The sequence below is a fragment of the Anarhichas minor genome, unplaced genomic scaffold (assembly GCF_050575085.1).
Source record: "Anarhichas minor isolate MPS153535 unplaced genomic scaffold, ASM5057508v1 ptg000006l, whole genome shotgun sequence".
Taxonomy (NCBI): Eukaryota; Metazoa; Chordata; class Actinopteri; order Perciformes; family Anarhichadidae; genus Anarhichas; species Anarhichas minor.
This window is the reverse complement of record NW_027466452.1, coordinates 847,678-867,606: the sequence shown is the minus strand read 5'-3', so window position 1 is coordinate 867,606 and position 19,929 is coordinate 847,678. Positions and strand designations below refer to the sequence as shown.

The 19,929-nt window shown below is 44.2% G+C and overlaps 1 protein-coding gene across 1 annotated transcript in view; it reads left to right on the top strand.

Annotated features, from left to right (window-relative positions):
* Positions 1-19,929, top strand: part of rnf31 (ring finger protein 31) — a 58,970-nt gene that overhangs the window by 6,214 nt on the left and 32,827 nt on the right. The window contains exons 2-7 of the mRNA XM_076078899.1: positions 3,926-4,124; positions 5,245-5,391; positions 11,482-11,637; positions 12,017-12,073; positions 16,665-16,863; positions 19,512-19,692. Of these exons, the coding sequence (XP_075935014.1) occupies positions 3,926-4,124; positions 5,245-5,391; positions 11,482-11,637; positions 12,017-12,073; positions 16,665-16,863; positions 19,512-19,692 (939 nt within the window). The remainder of the gene's footprint in view (positions 1-3,925; positions 4,125-5,244; positions 5,392-11,481; positions 11,638-12,016; positions 12,074-16,664; positions 16,864-19,511; positions 19,693-19,929) is intronic.

The window sequence follows — 19,929 nt, the reverse complement described above, 5'->3', positions numbered from 1 at the left end:
TCTCCTATCGAGGTGAGACGTCTGCGTCTTGGGTCTTTGCTCTCCTTCTCCCAGATATTCATCCTCTGGTAGGACTCTCTGAAGAAGACAGCGATGTTGTTCATCAGGGAAAAAAGAGAGCCACTTGCCAGTACACACTGTGTTGTGTCTGACAGCACAAGGTTTAGGATGTGTGAATAGCACCACACATGGATTTGAGTCGGGCACTTTTCGGAGAGCAGTGCAGAGAAGCCTTTATAGTGGCCTTGCATATTGGAGGCCCCTCAGTGGAATTTCCAATACACCGCTTCACATCCAGATCCATGGTCTCCAGCACGTCATTCACAAGTTGGGCAAAGTACTGCCCAGTGGATGCCTCACATCTGATCACAGCAACTAGTCGCTCATGAACAGTGTCTGTCACATACCGTATGACAACAGAGCACTGATCGTGGGCTGTGATGTCCTGTGTGGTGTCGATCTGGACCGAGTACATTCCAGATTCCCGGACTTCAGCAGCGATGGTAGTTTTCATTAGGCGTTGAATGGTGGTGATGATGTAGTCGATGGTCGTTTTGGATAGGAGAGTGACAAGGGCACCTCTACCTCCTCTTGAACCAGACTGGTCTATCTGCTTGCTCTTTTCGATGCAGAGAGTGAGGTGTTCCTTGAGACAGACGTCATACTTTCCCAGTAAAACTATCATTTCCAAAAAGTTATCATGGTCAATGGTGTCGTCATCAAGGGTGTATGCTGCCTCTCCCTGCTTGCCTCTGTACCTCAAACCTCTTTTGCCAATGAGCTTCATCACATCTATAATGCGCTCCAACACTTGTCACCTCCTGCGGACTTGCTCTCTGTGAAGCGACATCTGAGGTCCCATGAGAAGGTCCTGGATCGTGCTTCTTGAGGATCTGAGGAAATATGCCTCAGCGCAACCTCTGGTGTAGGTGACTCTTCTCATGCTCTTCAACTCTCTGGTAGGGCTGCACAATTAATCGAATTTTAATCGCGATCACGATTTTGGCTGCCACGATTAAATGAGCATGATCATCTGCGATATTGACGTTTAAAATGCGTGCTCTGCTACACATCAAATCAAGGGCTTCCTCAACTAACAGTCAGCCGACCACCAGGGGGCGAACGAGATGGGAGGTGTCATGCGCGCACCCTGCAGACTCCGCTATTAGTAGAAGAGTAGAGAGACAGACAACAGAGCAGACGGTCACGGGTGTCGTGTGAAAGCTAAATCTAATGTCAGGAGCAGAAGGGGAGGAGCTAGCCCCTCGAAAAGGATCATCATCCGTTGTCTGGAAGTTTTTTGGATTTAGGCCAAGTGATGTTAACCAAGAACAAATCATATGCACAGAGTGCGTTAGAGTTGTGTCTGCGCCGCATAGCAATGCAACTAACTTGTTCAACCACCTGAAAAACCACCACAAACCACAGTACGACGAATGCATTAAGACCAAAGCTAACGTTACCTCACTGAATCTCCGTCCATGTCCAACGTTAACCCAGAAAACCATAACAGCGACCCTGCACAGCGCGACAGCGTATCCATCCACCTCCCAAAGACACGCTGGAATAACGGATGCAATCGCATTTCATTTGGCCAAAGACATGTGTCCAATAAATACTGTGAGCAACACATATTTATTTTTTGTTTGCCCTTTATTTTGGGTAAAAATGTTATTTATATTTTGCTTCAGGTGAATAAGAACCGTATAAGTTTTATTTTGATGTAAAGACGTGTACATTAGCTGGAATGTAGCACAACATGGAAGTGAAAGCAGTGCTCTGTTGATTTAATTTTGGGTAAAAAGTGTTGATACTATTTTATTTATAGTTTCCTTCTACGAGATGCACTGTGATAAGGACCAGTCTGATGCAAAGATTTGTACATTAGCCAGAATGTAGCACAACAATGGAAGTGGAAGCAGTGTTCTTGTTCATTTAAACGTGAAAGTGCAATAAAAAGATGTCCCTAAAATGAATGAATAATCGTGATAAATAATCGTGATCGCAATATTGATCAAAATAATTATGATTTTGGCCATAATCGTGCAGCCCTGCTCTCTGGTGTACGTGTGTGAGGTTGGACATGCCAGTGATGAAAGAGCTGCTTTCTCTGGGATTAGCAAAAGCCAGACAAAGGGAACAGAAGAGGGCTTCTTTGTCTTGACTGTATGATAGCCATTTTCTGTTTGTGCCATCTTTGCAAAAAAAAAAGCTCTGCACTACAGCCTTGTCTGCCTTCTGTTGGGGGTGAAAACAGAAGAAGAGGTCTAATGTGTCTGACTTCGGCCTGGTGAAATAATCAAAATCTTGGCCTTCACTTTCTGTGTCATCATGCCCTTGGCTTTCTCTGTCATCCTAGCTGCTATCCCTGTCGCTGTCATCTTCAGCCTACATGAGTGGTAAGTAGGGATTATTATGTTAGTATGTTAAACCATTGACACAACACTATCAGCAAACTATGGTAGTATTTAGTATTAGTACCCCAGGTGAAAAAAAAGTACACTTAAGTACATTCAATTTAAGTGTACTAAGTATACTTTTTTGTACTTAACTTTCCACTATTGGTTAGTACACTCAAAGTGTATTAGATAAGTATACTTGAAATACATGTGCTAAATTGAAATACACTATTTTTGCACTTAGTATATTAAAGTACAACTTACGGTGTACCATAAGTTGTACTTTAATATACTAAGTGTACGTTTTTGTACTAAAATTGCACACACTGAAGTTGTACTTAAGTACATGTAAGTATACTTTTCTGTACTAATTACTGTGTGGCCCTGGGTATTAGCTTGGCTCTGGGGCCCCTGGCTGCTGCTTCCAGCAGCAGAATCATCAATCTAGATAACATATTAACATTGTTTATAATGTTAGTGTTGTGTGTAACATGGTGATTTTAGCATAACAAGCTAGCTGGTTAACTTAAGTGTTATTTGACATAAGTTATTAGAAATTATAAGGTTGCCCTTTTTACAATTACCACCATGGATAGCTTGCTCATCGATTGTAAGCAGGTGACTATGGCTAACATGTTAAATTAGATAATCTCGATGATGACAACAGCGCCAGCTTGGTTATTTGACCAGATCATAACGGTCTCAATTTTGGACATTTATCTAGCTAACGTTAGCTAGGCTAGCTTGTAGGGAATGTTACCTCATCTGTGAAAAGCAAGCTAACATTGGCCAAGTCAACGCCACAACTTACCATCATATCACTGTCACCAGTCGGTGGTTTCCCAAATAAGTCAGACATTTTTAAATATTTTGATGCACCTTCCTCCAGACATCTCTTCTTTTTTTTCCTGAGCTTTTCAGCTCCACCTTTAAAGGATTTACATTTTGGTGCCGGTGCCATGCTGTCGGCTCGCGCTCAAAAACGGCTTTGTCTGCGAGCGAGTGACGCAAGTGTTGAGTAGGCTAGAGTGATTGACATTTAATAACACCTAAAACAAAGTTAGACTGACGGAAGAGATTAGATGAGTAAAGAAGATGGAAACCATGAGTGTGAATACAGATCGCGAGGAGTAGTATAAATATCAGTCAGTGATTATTGACTTTAGGTATTAGAGTAAATTTAACGTGTTCTGTGAAGCATAGAATATAGTCGTGGCCGGCGATGTCAGAGGGAGGGCCGGTTGGTGATGGAGGTGGGCCGGTATTGGACCAGCCCAACCCCGTCGGCCTACCGGGGATTTCCCCGGTATCTCCTATGGCCAGTCCACCCCAGACAACATATATATTAAACCTGCTGATCATTCGCATGTCACTGTTGTTATTGTGAGCACATTAGCATGCTGATGTTAGAACTGTCATTTCTCTGATATTTAGATAACACAATCTTTTACAAATGTATGTGACTTACTGTAGATGCATACAGCCACTGACTCTGTGTGTGTTTGTTTACTCGTGTGTGTGTGTAGAATGCCATCTCTGTCGGAGCAGCTGCAGGAGGTGCGGAGTCGGGCTGAAGTGTGTCTGTTTTCCGGTGGCAGTGTGGTGGAGGTGCGGGTCGGGGTGATGGCTATGGCTAATCTGCCCTTACCGTCCTGCTCCAAATACTGTCACATCGCCGCAGAGACCATGGTGATAGAAAACAGCTTTGGCAGCAACAGGAAGGAGGTGAGAGAGAGAGCAAGTACACAATAACCCAACCTGGATATACCTGTTTAACTTCTATCCAGACAGAGAGACCAAGGTTGGGATTAGGAGTGTGGGTAGGGATAAAACGATTAATAGGTCGGCCGAATAATGCCATTTTGAGATATTCGGCATCAGAAGATGCCTGCGCTCAGGAGGCCGATTAGCAAACAATGACTGCCCTCAGTGTGGCTGCTGTGGAACAAACCAGCCAGAACCACTGAACAAACAGTGTTTATTTGTTTGTATATGTAAGTTTGCTGAATTTGGGATTTTCCTTAGTTGTCAGTTATAATCGTCAAAATTAAAAGAAATAAACATTTGAAATATATCAGTCTGTGTGTAATGAATGAATATAATAGACAAGTTTCACTTTTTGAATGGAATTAGTGAAATAAATCAACTTTTTGATGATATTCTAATTATATGACCAGCACCTGTATATATACAACTTTATAAGCTGTGATATCAAATAGCTTTTGCGGTTCCAGACAAATTGTATTTGGTGGAAAATAGCACAAAATGGCTCTTTGGATTGTAAAGGTTGCCGACCCCTGACTTAAGCAAACAGAGACAGTGCAGACAATAACATTCATTTAAGTTCCGCAATTTTTCTAAATTTTATTCAATTGTTGTATTTTATCAGATGCAAAAAAAAGAGAAGAAAAACATGATATCGGCATTATACATCGGCTATCGGCTGTATTGCCTCTCTCAATATTGGTATCGGACCAATTGGGTATTGAAAGAGCTGAGCTTACCGGAGCTTCATGGGGATCAACGCAAATCCAGTCAGAGCTCTGAGGAAGCGCTAGCGGCACAAAAAAGAGGGCACAGAAATGATATTTATGTATATTCAGCGCCATCAATTATTTTGATTTTTTTGTTTGTGTTGACTGGAGGAATCCCAAGCTTAATTGTAATACACTGTACAGTATGTATTTTATGAGACACGGGGGTTATTACTATCATCTTACATTTTTCATGTGGCATGTGGAGATGAATAAGGGACAAAACCACTGTGGGTGCGGGCGGATGAACTATGAACTTGAACCTTACAACTTTTTAACTTGTGGACAAATTTCCTGTGTTTCTTCCTCAGACCCTCGCATCTCTCCAGTGCTTGTCTACAGCATTGAACATCCTAGAAAAGTACGGCTGTAATTTGACAAATCCCAACAGGCCAAAGTACTGGAGGACCGTGAAACACAACAACCCAGTGTTCAGGGCCACCGTTGATGCTATTCAGGTAACATTAGAAAGTACAGTAGAGTTATAAAGTACAGTAGAGTAAGTGTAATCGACTTAGTATATCTTTACGTACAAGCCTTCATCACATATTAATGGCATGTCAGTCTACCAGTTGCTTGTATTCCCAAGTCTACTATATTGACTGACTGACAAATGTAAATAGTTAGCAGAGACATGAGCTTGTTCATTGTTCTCACTGACTCCTCCATTTGGCACCGAGCGTTCATTGTTCAGATGGTGAGCAGCCCTGAAGATGTTGAACCTCCCCTGATCTTGTTCCAGTCCTGTCCTGAACCTGTCCCATTCTTATCCTGATCCTGTCCTGATCTGGTCCCAAATGTGTCATTATCAAGCAGCGACCTCTGGTGCTGAGAAATGAAGCCACCGCTGGAAGTGCCTGAAACTGCAGTTCCTCAAATGGCCACTTGAAGCTGGCACCAGAAGGGAGTCAATCCCATAGACCAGGGGTCACTAATAGGCAGGCCACGGTCCGGATCCGGACCCAGACGCCGTTGTATCCGGACCCTGGACCTAAAACCGATTGATAATTGATAATTATTCAATTTTGACAGAGCGTTTCTATTTTAACCGGCACAGCTTTTACAGCCTTTACAGCACTCCAGTGGTCCAGGAAACACACCGACCAATGGGTTGTAAATCACATCACGTGATGCAGCTCAGCCAATCAAATATGGGTATTCTGACAAGTTTCCTGACTGATTTACACGCACGGCCCGGGGCTGAGACGAGGAAAGAGAACGAAGGGCAGGTGAATAAATACGTGAGTCAGAGCAGTTATTTCACATGACGTTCTCCAAAGAGAGAGAAGTGGTCAAAGAGACCAGAGTCTTTAACCAAGAATGAACAGACTCTTATAGGTTAATTATTCCCAGGGGCAGTTTATAACCAGTGTGTCTCATATATTCAGAGACCGTGACGATTATTAAAAGCGGTAAATGAAGCGACACTACGAGACAAAGTACAACTCTTTTGAGCAAACGTTCCCACTCACATCTAAATGAAGACACAGAAAATAAACCTAAGAGCCCAATATGATCAGAATCCTAAGGCATGAATTCACTGTCCAACAATGATGTTAACAGAGAGAATAGAGCTGAAACAAGTGGTTTAATAGCCACAGATAAAGTCCATGAACACTAATTTCTCTTCTTAGAAGATGAGAAAAATATAATTTTGTGGCTTTTTATTGACATCACTTCACACCTGAATGAACTGAATTTAAAGCTGCAGGACAATTCAGTGAAATGCATTTTTCTAAAATGAATTACTTTATTTTAAGATGCACATTTATTAATGTATTTCTATGTATTAGTTAAATTTGAAAACTGAGAATAATAATTGTTAAAATATAATTGATGTGTACTTTCTTTATTTGATTTGACAGTTGTTGACTACACAGAGACGTTACTACTACTAGGCTTCTTGGATATATATATATATATATATATATATATATATATATATATATATATATACACAGTTGTGTGAAAAAGTGTTTGCCCCCTTCCTGATTTCTTATTTTTTTGCATGTTTGTCACACTTAAATGTTTCAGATCATCAAACAAATTTAAATATTAGACAAAGATAACACAAGTAAACACAAAATGCAGTTTTTAAATTAAGGTTTTTATTATTAAGGGGGAGAAAAAAAATCCAAACCTACATGGCCCTGTGTGAAAAAGTGATTGCCCCCTAAACCTAATAACTGGTTGGGCCACCCTTAGCAGCAACAACTGCAATCAAGCGTTTGCGATAACTGGCAATGAGTCTTTTACAGCGCTGTAAAGGAATTTTGGCCCACTCATCTTTGCAGAATTGTTGTAATTCAGCCACATTGGAGGGTTTTCGAGCATGAACCGCCTTTTTAAGGTCATGCCACAGCATCTCAATCGGATTCAGGTCGGGACTTTGACTAGGCCACTCCAAAGTCTTCATTTTGTTTTTCTTAAGCCATTCAGATGTGGACTTGCTGGTGTGTTTTGGATCATTGTCCTGCTGCAGAACCCAAGTGCGCTTCAGCTTGAGGTCACGAACAGATGGCCGGACATTCTCCATCAGGATTTTATGGTAGACAGCAGAATTCATGGTTCCATTTACCACAGCAAGTCTTCCAGGTCCTGAAGCAGCAAAACAGCCCCAGACCATCACACTACCACCACCATATTTTACTGTTGGTATGATGTTCCTTTTCTGAAATGCCGTGTTACTTTTACGCCAGATGTAATGGGACATACACCTTCCAAAAAGTTCAACTTTTGTCTCGTCAGTCCACAGAGTATTTTCCCAAAAGTCTTGGGGATCATCAAGATGTTTTCTGGCAAAACTGAGACGAGCCTTTATGTTCTTTTTGCTCAGCAGTGGTTTTCGTCTTGGAACTCTGCCATGCAGGCCATTTTTGCCCAGTCTCTTTCTTATGGTGGTGTCATGAACACTGACCTTAATTGAGGCAAGTGAGGCCTGCAGTTCTTTGGATGTTGTTCTGGGGTCTTTTGTGACCTCTTGGATGAGTCGTCGCTGCGCTCTTGGGGTAATTTTGGTCGGCCGGCCACTCCTGGGAAGGTTCACCACTGTTCCATGTTTTCGCCATTTGTGGATAATGGCTCTCACTGTGGTTCGCTGGAGTCCCAAAGCTTTAGAAATGGCTTTGTAACCTTTTCCAGACTGATAGATCTCAATTACTTTGTTTCTCATTTGTTCCTGAATTTCTTTGGATCGCAGCATGTCTAGCTTTTGAGGATCTTTTGGTCTACCTCACTTTGTCAGGCAGGTCCTATTTAACCTTCTGGCTACGAGTCTCCCCCATTTGGGTGCAATCTGGCTCAGCACCCCTGAAAATATTGTTCGGAAAATAGCCTTATTGTTCGTCAATATTGTGGATCTGTCCAGTTTTTTTTCCGGATTAAACAGCAACGTATGGGCAACACTATCATATAAGTCACTTTTGACACACTCCAAACACAACTATAGGCTACTCATATAAGCATCTATAAATCGTGGCATAAAAGCATGAAATCCTGGGCAGAAATCAGCGTTATGTCTGCCTCAAATCAATATTTTCACCACGAAGCTAGCAGCTAGCCGGCTTATCCGTACATCGTTTAGCATTAGCATCAGGCAGAGAAGACGTACATACCGTCGGCTCTTCTCTCCGTAGACGCACCGCAACGCTGTGACCGTACAACGGTCCAATGCCACTGGTCTTCACCGGAAAAAATCCATGTTTTTTGGTCAGGTTTTATGAAATATTAGTACAAAAACATCGAAAATGCTCCGGTCCCGAGCTACCGTCATGGCCGCGAAGCGCATCCTGTTTATGCCGAGCCGGTTCCTGTGGAAGGGGGGTCAACCCAGCTCGGGCCAGCGGTCAGACTTTCGGCCAATGGAATTTTACGCACGGGGAGACGCCGCACTATTATTGGCTTCATTGGCTGAAACTTATGTCAATCAATACCAAACTCGTCATACGCCTTCCTGAGACTATGGCGCGTCGAAAGGAGGGCTTATTCACTGAAATCGACCGATGATAGGCTGAGATAAGTGCCATACACACACAGGGACTGAGAAAATCCTATGGCTGAGAGCTCTGATGATGTCAGGAATATTTGGATGTATTGAATAATATGAGTGATAAAAAAAGTGAAATATATAGTTATATAGTATATAAAATTAGAATAGAGCATGAGTGAGTACAGAATTTCAAGCCGAATGCTCATTTCTCTGACCTCCTATTATGCTGGCCTGCTTCACTCAATCTAAGTCAAATGAGCTTAGAGAGACCACAACCCTGTTTGCTATGACACAGTAGTGTTTGTAGGATTCATTCTGCAATAATTCCAAAGAAATATCAATGAAAGTGCTTTTTTTTCAGTCGAATCTGAAAGTTTTTCAACTTGAGCTGTGCCATTAGTGTTGCAGTGTTTAACCAGTAACATATACACAATATTTACACAATATTTACACATCTCACAAGTGTTACCTGTATAGACCATCAAAATTATTAAAATAGACCTTGTAGTTTGGGTAGTTTACTCAAAAGAGTAGGAGTATGCAATTTTCGAGCAGGGGGCTAAAAATAGGCCTAGTAGGCAAAAGGTATTAAGTGATTTCTTGATTGAGAACAGGTGTGGCAGTAATCAGGCCTGGGTGTGGCTAGAGAAATTGAACTCAGCTTTCCAAAGATGTGATAAACCACAGTTAATTTATGTTTTAACAGGGGGGGGCAATCACTTTTTCACACAGGGCCATGTAGGTTTGGATTTTTTTTTTTCTTAATAATAAAAACCTTCATTTAAAAACTGCATTTTGTGTTTACTTGTGTTATCTTTGTCTAATATTTAAATTAGTTTGATGATCTGAAACATTTAAGTGTGACAAACATGCAAAAAAATAAGAAATCAGGAAGGGGGCAAACACTTTTTCACACAACTGTGTGTATATATATATATATATATATTAGTGCTGGGCAACGATTACAATTTTTAATCGCAATTAATCGCATGATTTTCTGTGATTAATCGCGATTAAAATTTTTAATTGTTATGCGGAAAATGCATTAATAAGTAATGTAATGTGCACTTTTATTTTAAAAGTACTGCTATATGAACAAAAGTGCAATAACATTTAGTTTGCAAACACTTTAAACGAATAAGGTGCTTTTTAACAGCAGTGTTCCCTTTACACAGTGTGACAGAACGCTGGAGACTGTGCAGGGAGCGTGTTCAAAAGGCAGATGTCTCGCAGCAGCGATCATATCTCTTCACTATCTGTGCTCAGTGTGTGACTGTATGTGAAACGTTCCACTGCTGTGCAACATGAACACAATGTGTGTCTTGTGTCTTCATGACAGTCAGAGCATGTGAATGCAGCTCTACTGTTCAATATATCAATATCAATATAATGCTGTAACTCCGAGGTGATGATGGTGACCCAGCAATGTCCAGTAGTCTCCAGTGAGAGCAGCAGCTGCTGCACGTTGTAACGCCGTCGCTTTAGTCGTCCTCTCCTTTCATACAACTCGTGTATTCTTCTGGTGACGGTGCGTCTTGAGGCTCATACGTGACGTCATTCGTTGCGATCCTAACAACGTTCCTCAGACCGACATCAGAAACAGACGCCACTTCACGTGACGCTACAGAGGATGTACCCACAGTATACGTCTCTGGTAGCGAGCGACCTGTCGATCACTGTGTAGCCCCGCCCTAAAGCATCCTCTGCTTTATGGTCTGTTTGACTCTAAATGGACCATAATGTACTAAATGAACATCATGCTGTATTGAAGAAGACTTGAAACTAGAGATTGAGACCATAAACTCATGTTTACAATGTTTACTGAGGTAATAAATCAAGAGTGAAGTAGAGTCATTTTCTCATAGACTTCTATACAACCAGAGGAGTCGCCCCCTGGTGGACACTAGAGAGAATGCAGCTTTAAGGCACTTCTGCATCGGCTTCACTTTTCAGAACTGAAAGTTGCTGCCTGTTCAATCCCCATAAACCTGCATGTTAAAATGCCCAACCTTACAGCAGAAATAAACATGTTTACAGCCTCGTACAAAAAACGGTTTTGGTCTCTATAGCTAATGAGTAATAAGTCATTTTTATTAGTTCATTTTTAGAATTAGAATTATTGATGCATAATTAAGGGTGTAGCCGTTTGAGTGCCAGGTGGGTGTCGTCTCAGGTCACTAGCTGTCTGCACTGCTACACACACTCTGGATCGCCTCAGCTCCCACGACGACCCACGTCTTTGCCTATTTTTAGAGTTAGCCTGTGTTGTCACTGCCAAGATTGAGGAGCCCCCACTGGTGGCCACCTATGGGTGACATTATGGAGACTACATCCATATTTCATACAGTCTATGCTTTTTATACTGGCCCGTAACTGCTACAATTTTCTCACAATCCTGTCCCTTTTACTCCCGATCCCAAGAGAAGATTCCTCGTGCTGACTGACAGAACCTCTACATAAAGAACCTGGGGAGGTCCACCTTCATACTCAACTGTTTGGGAAAGTAAACCAAAAACAAGTTGAGGTCACATTACATCCCTTTTGTTCTTTCTGCACCCAGGGAGGACGAGCAGTGCTCTGTCTCTATGGTTACTCCAATCAGCAGCCAGACGGGCTCAGCTTCCCTGATGATGTCACGGATCCTGATGTGGGCTGCGTTGCTGCGGTAACGCTAGAAGTGATGAGTCTGAGGATGGAGCTCGAAATGCTTATTAAGGTGTGTGTGTGTGTGTGTGTGTTTGCGTGCGTGTGTGTGTGTGTGTGTAACTCATGCATGTCTATTAACTTCTTACACTTGATTGGTTTTCTTGGGGAAGAATGATTCCTCTGCATCTTCTGTCGCCAGCAATGGCATAAGCATTCTTAATAATTGCGCAATTGTTTGCTGCAGCAAAGTTCTTACTTTGTCAAACTGTCCTCAGTTTGCTGTAGAGCCAGAGAAGGCTTTGAAATCTTTATATTTTATGTAAGTTTGTAGTCATGAACTGCTTTATTCCAAGGCACTGCTCTGGTATGTGTGTATGCAAAGTGCAGTGACTGTTTTGCTTGACTTTGAATACAAAGCATTAATGATAACGTATTTGGTCTAATCCCAGGAGGCTCATCCCCACCCTGAATTCTACGAGAGAATCATTCCTACACTAAGACACAAGGTAGAGTCATTCAGATTACCATCATATCTATCTTCAGTTACATGTTTCAAAGAATATACTTTGTATAGATTGGATTATGGGATAAATCAATACTGCATCAGACTAGGAATTGTATACTTACACCTATAATAGATGCTCTTCTCCAAATATAATGATTGAGACTGGCAGGGAACGGAGTTCAATACGCTCGACATGACATGACCACCAAATGTCATTTCAGTTCATTGCAACTGACTGAAACTTTTTTTTCCAGTTACATACAGCTTTGTTTTACACCTATTTCACAAAGAAAACAGAAGACCGGACGTGTTTCTTCAGACCAAATGATTTATTTTTCATCTACCACTCCTATTCAGCTGTAGAGCATAACACTGAGGATCTGAGGGCTCAAATTCCTTCCCAGTATCACAGGGTAAACCCAATAATGTCCACTACTGATTACTATGTTACATTGTTATTAATGTACATGTTTATGTTGTCTAGATGCAGGTGACCAAGCTCTGTCCTCCAGCTTTGAAAACATAATTTCATGGACAAAATTTTAATGGCAGACAGAAGAATAAAAAATGCATAACAATTGGGCCGTCCTTGTTTTGTGCAAAAATGTGTTGTGAAGTTTATCTGAAGTTAATATGAGGCACCAGCAGTCTGAGTTGGACAAATCAAATGGATATCTTCCAAAGTAACAATCTTTTTAGAATGAAATTGCTTTTTTTTCCTGGACATTACATTACAGTCATTTAGCAGACGCTTTTATTCAAAGCGACTTACAATAAGTCTATTCAACATAGGTATTCAAGAAAACTACTAGTCACCAGAAGTCATAAGTGCATCTCCTTTTTTAAACAAACATCTAAGAACCAGAGCAAAAGTACAGTGCAGAAACAAACTAATACAAATACAATAAGTGCAACAAACTAATATGAATACAATAAGTGCAACAAACTAATACGAATACTATAAGTGCAACAAACTAGTATGACTACAATATGTGCTAAGTGGAAGGCTCAGGGTAGTACTTCTTGAAGAGGTGGGTTTTCAGCCTGATGAAAGATGGGCAGTGACTCTGCTGTCCTGACGTCAGTGGGGAGTTCATTCCACCACTGTGGGGCCAGGACAGAAAACAGTCGTGACCGGATCGATCGGCCGCAGGGACCTCTGAGCGACGGGGCAACCAATCGCCCCGAGGCAGCAGAGCGAAGTGGCCGGGCGGGGGTGTAGGGCTTGACCATGGCCTGGAGATAGGAAGGAGCTGTTCCTTTCACTCCCCTGTAGGCTAGCACCAGAGTCTTAAACTGGATGCAAGCTCTTACAGGTAGCCAGTGTAGAGAACGGAGAAGGGAAGTTGTGTGGGAGAACTTGGGGCGATTGAACACCAGGCGAGCTGCAGCTTTCTGGACAAGCTCCAGAGGTCTGATGGCCGACACCGGGGTTCCGGCAAGTAGAGAGTTGCAGTAGTCCAGGCGGGAGATGACAAGAGCCTGGATTAGCACCTGCGCCGTCTCGTCAGTGAGGAAGGGGCGAATCCTCCTGATGTTGTAGAGCAGGAATCTGCAGGAGCGTGTAACCGATGCAATGTTTGCTGAGAACGACAGTTGGTCGTCCAGGGTCACACCCAGATTCCTCGCAGTCCGAGTTGGCATTACCACGGTATTGTCAATGGTGATGGACAGGTCTCGGTGCGGGCAACCCTTCCCCGGGAGGAACAGTAGCTCGGTTTTGTCCAGGTTGAGCTTGAGGTGGTGTGTCGTCATCCACTTCGAGATGTCAGCCAAGCACGCAGCGATGCGTGCCTCCACTTGAGAGTCAACGGGGTTAAATGACAAGACCAGCTGGGTGTCATTGGCATAACAATGGTAAGAGAAGTCATGCGAGCGAATAACAGAACCCAGAGATGTTGTGTAGAGCGAGAAGAGAAGGGGGCCCAGGACTGAACCTTGTGGAACCCCCGTAGTCAGCATGCGTGGTTCAGACACGGCCCCCCTCCATGTCACCTGGTAGGATCGACCCGTCAGGTAGGATGCAAACAGGGAGAGTGCAGAGTCTGAGACTCCCATCCCCTCGAGGGTGGAGAGGAGGATCTGGTGGTTCACTGTGTCAAACGCCGCAGACAGGTCCAGGAGAATCAGGACAGAGGAGAGAGAGTTCGCTCTCGCGGCGTGAAGCAACTCTGTCACCGCAAGGAGGGCTGTCTCAGTCGAGTGACCCACTTTAAACCCGGACTGGTGGGGGTCCAAGAGGCTGTTCTGGTGGAGATAGGAAGACAGTTGATTAAAGACAGTACGTTCAAGTGTTTTGGATAGAAAGGGTAGAAGAGAAACCGGTCTGAAGTTCTTGACATCAGAGGGGTCAAGTGATGGTTTCTTCAGAAGGGGGGTGACTCTGGCAGTCTTGAAAGCCGTGGGAAAGCATCCTGAAACAAGAGATGTGTTGATGAGGTGGGTGAGGAAAGGAGTTCAGTCGCAATAGACTGAAGAAGAGGGGAGGGGATTGGGTCGAGGGAGCACGTCGTGGGGCGGTTAGATGTAACAAGGTTGAGGACCTCGTTAGGGGAGAGGGGAGCCAAATAGGGTAGGCTGGGGCATGGCGAGGGGAGGGAGAGCTGGAGAGGGTAGAGAGGGAGAGGGTGGACAGGGACTTTGAGAGAGGGAGGGAGAGGGTGGACAGGGACAAGGAGGCTGAGAGAACGAGGATCTGATATCGTTTACCTTCTTGTCAAAGAAGTTGGCGAAATCGTCAGGGAGAAGGGAGGAAGTAGGAGAAGGGGGAGGGGGGGGGGGGTTGGAGGAGTGAAGAGAAAGTTTCGAAGAGTTTTTTAGGATTGGAAGCAGAGGTTAGGATTTCAGAGCGGAAGAAAGCAGCTTTAGCAGTAGATGGAGAGGAGGAAAACGTGGAAAGAAGAGATTGGAAGTTAAGAAGGTCCTCCGGGAGTTTGCCTTTTCTCCATTTATGCTCAGCCTCTCTTAGGGTCCGGTCCGTCTATCAGTACGCACTGAGTCCGACAGACATGGGGCAGGTGGAGTTGGCCGTGCAGGCCTGGAGGTAAAGGGACAAAGGTTGTCCAAAGAAGAGGAAAGGGTGCCGAGGACAAGATCAGTAGCAGTATCAGGGGATAGGAGAGAGAAGGATTCAGGGTGGGCAGAGGTAACAGAAGAGGAAAGATCAGCGGGGGAGAGGGAGCGGAGATGACTACGGGTAGAAACCATGTGGGTAGGTGGAGGAAGTAAGGGGGGAGAGGGAGTAGGACATGAAATAGTGGTCAGAGAGCTGGAGGGGAGTGACGGAGAGGTTAGCAGTAGAACAGTGTCTCGTGAAGATAAGAGCCAGCTGGTTGCCAGCCTTGTGGGTAGGAGGAGAAGAGGAGGGGTAAAGGTCAAAGGAGGAGAGGAAGGAAAGAAGAGGTTCTAATTTATCAGTCTGGATGTTGAAGTCGCCGAGCAGGATGAGTGCGGAGCCATCGTCCTGGAAGTGCGAGACTAATATGTCTAGCTCCTCCAGGAACTCACCAAGTGGTGAACTCACCTGGTGGGTGATACACAACAGCAATGGTGAGCTTGACTGGATAAGTGACAGTAACAGCATGAAATTCGAAAGAGGACGGGGAGAACTGTGGAACAGAGACAAGAGTGTATTTCCATTTTGGGGAAATTAGCAGGCCAGTACCACCACCTCGCCTCGCAGCTCTGGGAGTGTGAGAGAAAGAGTACACATCTGATAGAGCTGCGGGTGTGGTGGTGTTTTCTGGTGTGATCCAGGTCTCAGTTAGAGCAAGAAAGTTGAGGGAGAGCAAGGATGCGTAGCCTGAGATGAACTCAGCTTTCGGCACTGCCGACTGGCAATTCCAGAGCCCCCCTGCCACCACTCGCTCGCCATGAGCTGAGAGAGTAGGACAGATGAGGTTAGTGGGGTCACGGCACCTGGTAGTGGCCCAATGTCTACGTGACCACCGGACAGAGGAACGGACAGAAATAGGATGCAAACACATGGTAGACAAATAGAAACTCCCCAAGTACACACTCGAGAAGTCAGGCTTGACAAAGTCGCCCTGTTGCCTTTGTTCGCCTGACGCTTCTTCTTCTTCTTGTTTGAGGTTTATTGGCGGTTGGCAAACAATGAATTAGTGCACGCCTGACGCTTCAACCACCAGCAGTGGTTAATTACAGCTACTTACTGATTGCTCATTGTCTGCCAGGAGTGCAGGCTCCTCCTTGGCAATTGGCAAAGCTATTCACCAGGTGAGACTCAATCACACCTTCCTCAGACAAGCAGAAACTCACAAAGCATTCACAACTGAGTACAGCTATAAAGACCACTAGTAAAAGCAAGAATAAAATACTTATTATGTTCCAGGTGAGTCAGGTGGACAGTGTTGAGCTGCAGTGAAAGGAGAAAGGAAATGGTCTACTAAAAAGTATTTTTAAGATACTCACACAGTCGGCTGAGCTTTGTCTAATGAAGCCATTGTGTCTGGTGAAATGTTGGTAATAGTATTACATCACACTGAACGGAGCCATTTCTTATTTGGAAGTTAATGATGACCCGTCGTGCCGATTTTTCAAGTCAGCTTTGCCCCTCTCTTCTCTCCTCTTAGGATGTAGGTCTCAACACTGATGCTGTGATCTGCCACTTCTCCTCCACTTCATGCCACTCAAGTGGTCAGACCAAGTCTCTGGCCTTCCCCCTCCACCATCACTCTTCCAGGGTGAGCAGTCGTGGCCAGTCCCTGTCCACCAACCACCAAAGTCTCCGGTCCATTCAGGTCTTTCCCACCTCCTCAAACAAGCACCCAGGTGAGGAGAGAAAACACGCTTTTACTGCATCAACTATCTTGGTTAGCTATGGATTTATGTATGCTTGTTTATCTGTCCATTTATAGACAGACTGCATACTGTAATAACTGCCACACACACTTATCAGACATTTCCCCTTGCTAATTAAGAACGTGGTTTTGGTTTTACACATTGAAACATCATGATGAATTACATAACATTACATTACAGTCATTTAGCAGATCCAAAGCGACTTACAATAAGTGTATTCAACATAGGTATTCAAGATAACTACTAGTCACCAGAAGTCATAAGTGAATCTCCTTTTTTAAACAAGTATCTAAGAGGATAAACCAGAGCAAAAGTACAATGCAGAAACAAACTAATATGAAGACAATAAGTGCAACAAATTAGTATGACTACAATAAGTGCTAAGTGGAAGGCTCAGGGTAGTACTTCTTGAAGAGGTGAGTCTTCAGCCTGATGAAAGATGGGCAGCGACTCTGCTGTCCTGACGTCAGTGGGGAGTTCATTCCACCACTGTGGGGCCAGGACAGAAAACAGCCGTGACCGGGTCGATAGGCCGCAGGGTCCTCTGAGCGACGGGGCAACCGATCGCCCCGAGGCAGCAGAGCGAAGTGGTCGGGCGGGGGTGTAGGGCTTGACCATGGCCTGGAGATAGGAATGAGCTGTTCCTTTCACTGCCCTGTAGGCTAGCACCAGAGTCTTAAACTGGATGCGAGCTCTTACAGGGAGCCAGTGTGGAGAAGGGAAGTTGCGTGGGAGAACTTGGGGAGATTGAACACCAGACGAGCTGCAGCTTTCTGGACAAGCTCCAGAGGTCTGATGGCCGACGCCGGGGCTCCGGCAAGTAGTGAGTTGCAGTAGTCCAGGCGGGAGATGACAAGAGCCTGAGAGAGAGTTCGCTCTCGCGGCGTGAAGCGACTCTGTCACCGCAAGGAGGGCTGTCTCAGTCGAGTGACCCACCTTGAACCCGGACTGGTGGGGGTCCAAGAGGCTGTTCTGGTGGAGATAGGAAGACAGTTGAAGTGTTCAAGTGTTTTGGATAGAAAGGGTAGAAGAGAAACCGGTCTGAAGTTCTTGACATCAGAGGGGTCAAGTGATGGTTTCTTCAGAAGGGGGGTGACTCTGGCAGTCTTGAAAGATGTGGGAAAGCATCCTGAAACAAGAGATGTGTTGATGAGGTGGGTGAGGAAAGGAAGGAGTTCAGTCGCAATAGACTGAAGAAGAGTGGAGGGGATCGGGTCGAGGGAGCACGTCGTGGGGGTGGTTAGGGGAGAGGGGAGCCAGATGGGGTAGGATGGGGCATGGAGAGGGGAGGGAGAGCTGTGGGGGAAGAGCTGGAGAGGGTGGCGAGGGTGGACAGGGAGAAGGGGGGCTGAGAGAAGGAGGATCTGATATCGTTTACCTTCTTGTCAAAGAAGTTGGCAAAATCATCTGTCAGTAGTTCAGTATCCCTCCAGAAGCAAAATACACACTGGAGTGAAAACTTTGACTGGACTATTTATATCCTTGAGATGTGATAGCCACTCCCCTGCCACTTAGCAGAGCAATTGACCAGGTGAAACCAAAATCACACCTACCTTGCACAGACAGGAACTGCAAAAGTATTAACACTGAAGCAGCCTAGGTACAGCTAATAACAACTTGTAAAAGCAAGAACAATAACTTGACGTGTCGTAAGCCTGGTATATATTCCCCATTCTGCAGACAGCTGCGGACTTGTACTAGTTGCGTGGATTCGCAAGTGGTTCCACTCATACTCCAGTTGAGGGTCCGCATCAGTCTGCACAGCAGCTGGATTTTCGCAGATCAGACGAGAATCATGTAATTACAAATCACACCAAAATCCATCTTGTCAGGCTTCAAATAAGGCATTTGTGTCCGGCAATCCTGGACCAGTCGGCATCCTGTGAGAGGCTACAGGCTGCTGGGGGCGTTGCTTATGTGCTTGTGAGGACACGCAGAGGATAATATTTGTTCTAAACAACAATGGCGGTTCGTGAGAGGGTTAACGTGGATGCTGCAATAGCGTCAGTTATATCAGAAGTGGAGGGTATTTCTTCATCGGGAAAAGAACGCAAAGAACGACACTGAAGGCTTCTCTCCATGGAAAATATGTTATAGCTCTTCTTAGGCAAGAGTTTGATTGACAGATGGTTCATCCAGTCCCCCGCCAAGTATTTTCTGAAAATACCTGCCTTTTTCTAATCAAGGTAAAGCACCATAATGTTGTTTTACCAGGAGTTCGACGTCCTTTGGATGACTTTGTACTCACTTAAAGACAAACTTTATAAATGTAGGTAACGGCACTCCTCCTAGCACAACCTCTTTTCAAAACAGATTGTCATCATCTGGAACACACACTCACCGTCCTAACACCTAACACCATCATCCAGCAGCTAGGCCTGTTATATGCTGGCCAACGACTACATACTGTAGATATACTTTAGCAACCGGAGAGTATTGGCATGGAACAGAGAAGATATCCACATATACTTCCTGTTTGTGTGTTTTTTCCAGTGTTTCTCTTTTTCACTAGAAAAGTATCTTGATTTTGTGGCAATATAATCTGTGATTTGGCCAAGATTCATAGTAAAAAATGACGCGACAGTGTTTGGTTGAGCAAATTGTTCTCTCTGTTTCAGAGAACTGCACTATCTGTGGGATATTCCGCATCTCTGCCCACTGCCTCACCTGCCTCCAGGGGCTCTGCTCAGAATGTGACAGATTGTACCACTCCTACCCTGAGAGGGCCAACCACCGGCGAACAGCTGTCTTGTCATTGTCATCAGTGTCAACATCATCCCAGAACAGGAAAAGTCAAAGGTATGAAATATAAAATGGGAATACTCTGATTCCACTGTCCACAGCAGTGATGGTTCTGAATACTTGACTTGAAAACTAAAAGTTCTCAGCAGGTGTATGTCATCATTGCTGCTCAGCTGCCCTCTTTCCCCATCTGTGGTTTGGTGCAGATCAGTTGTTGTCGTTTCTATGCTGGTTAGACAGGAAGTTAATCATTCAATTATTTTTATTTAGTGCATTTAAATTAAATTATATTAA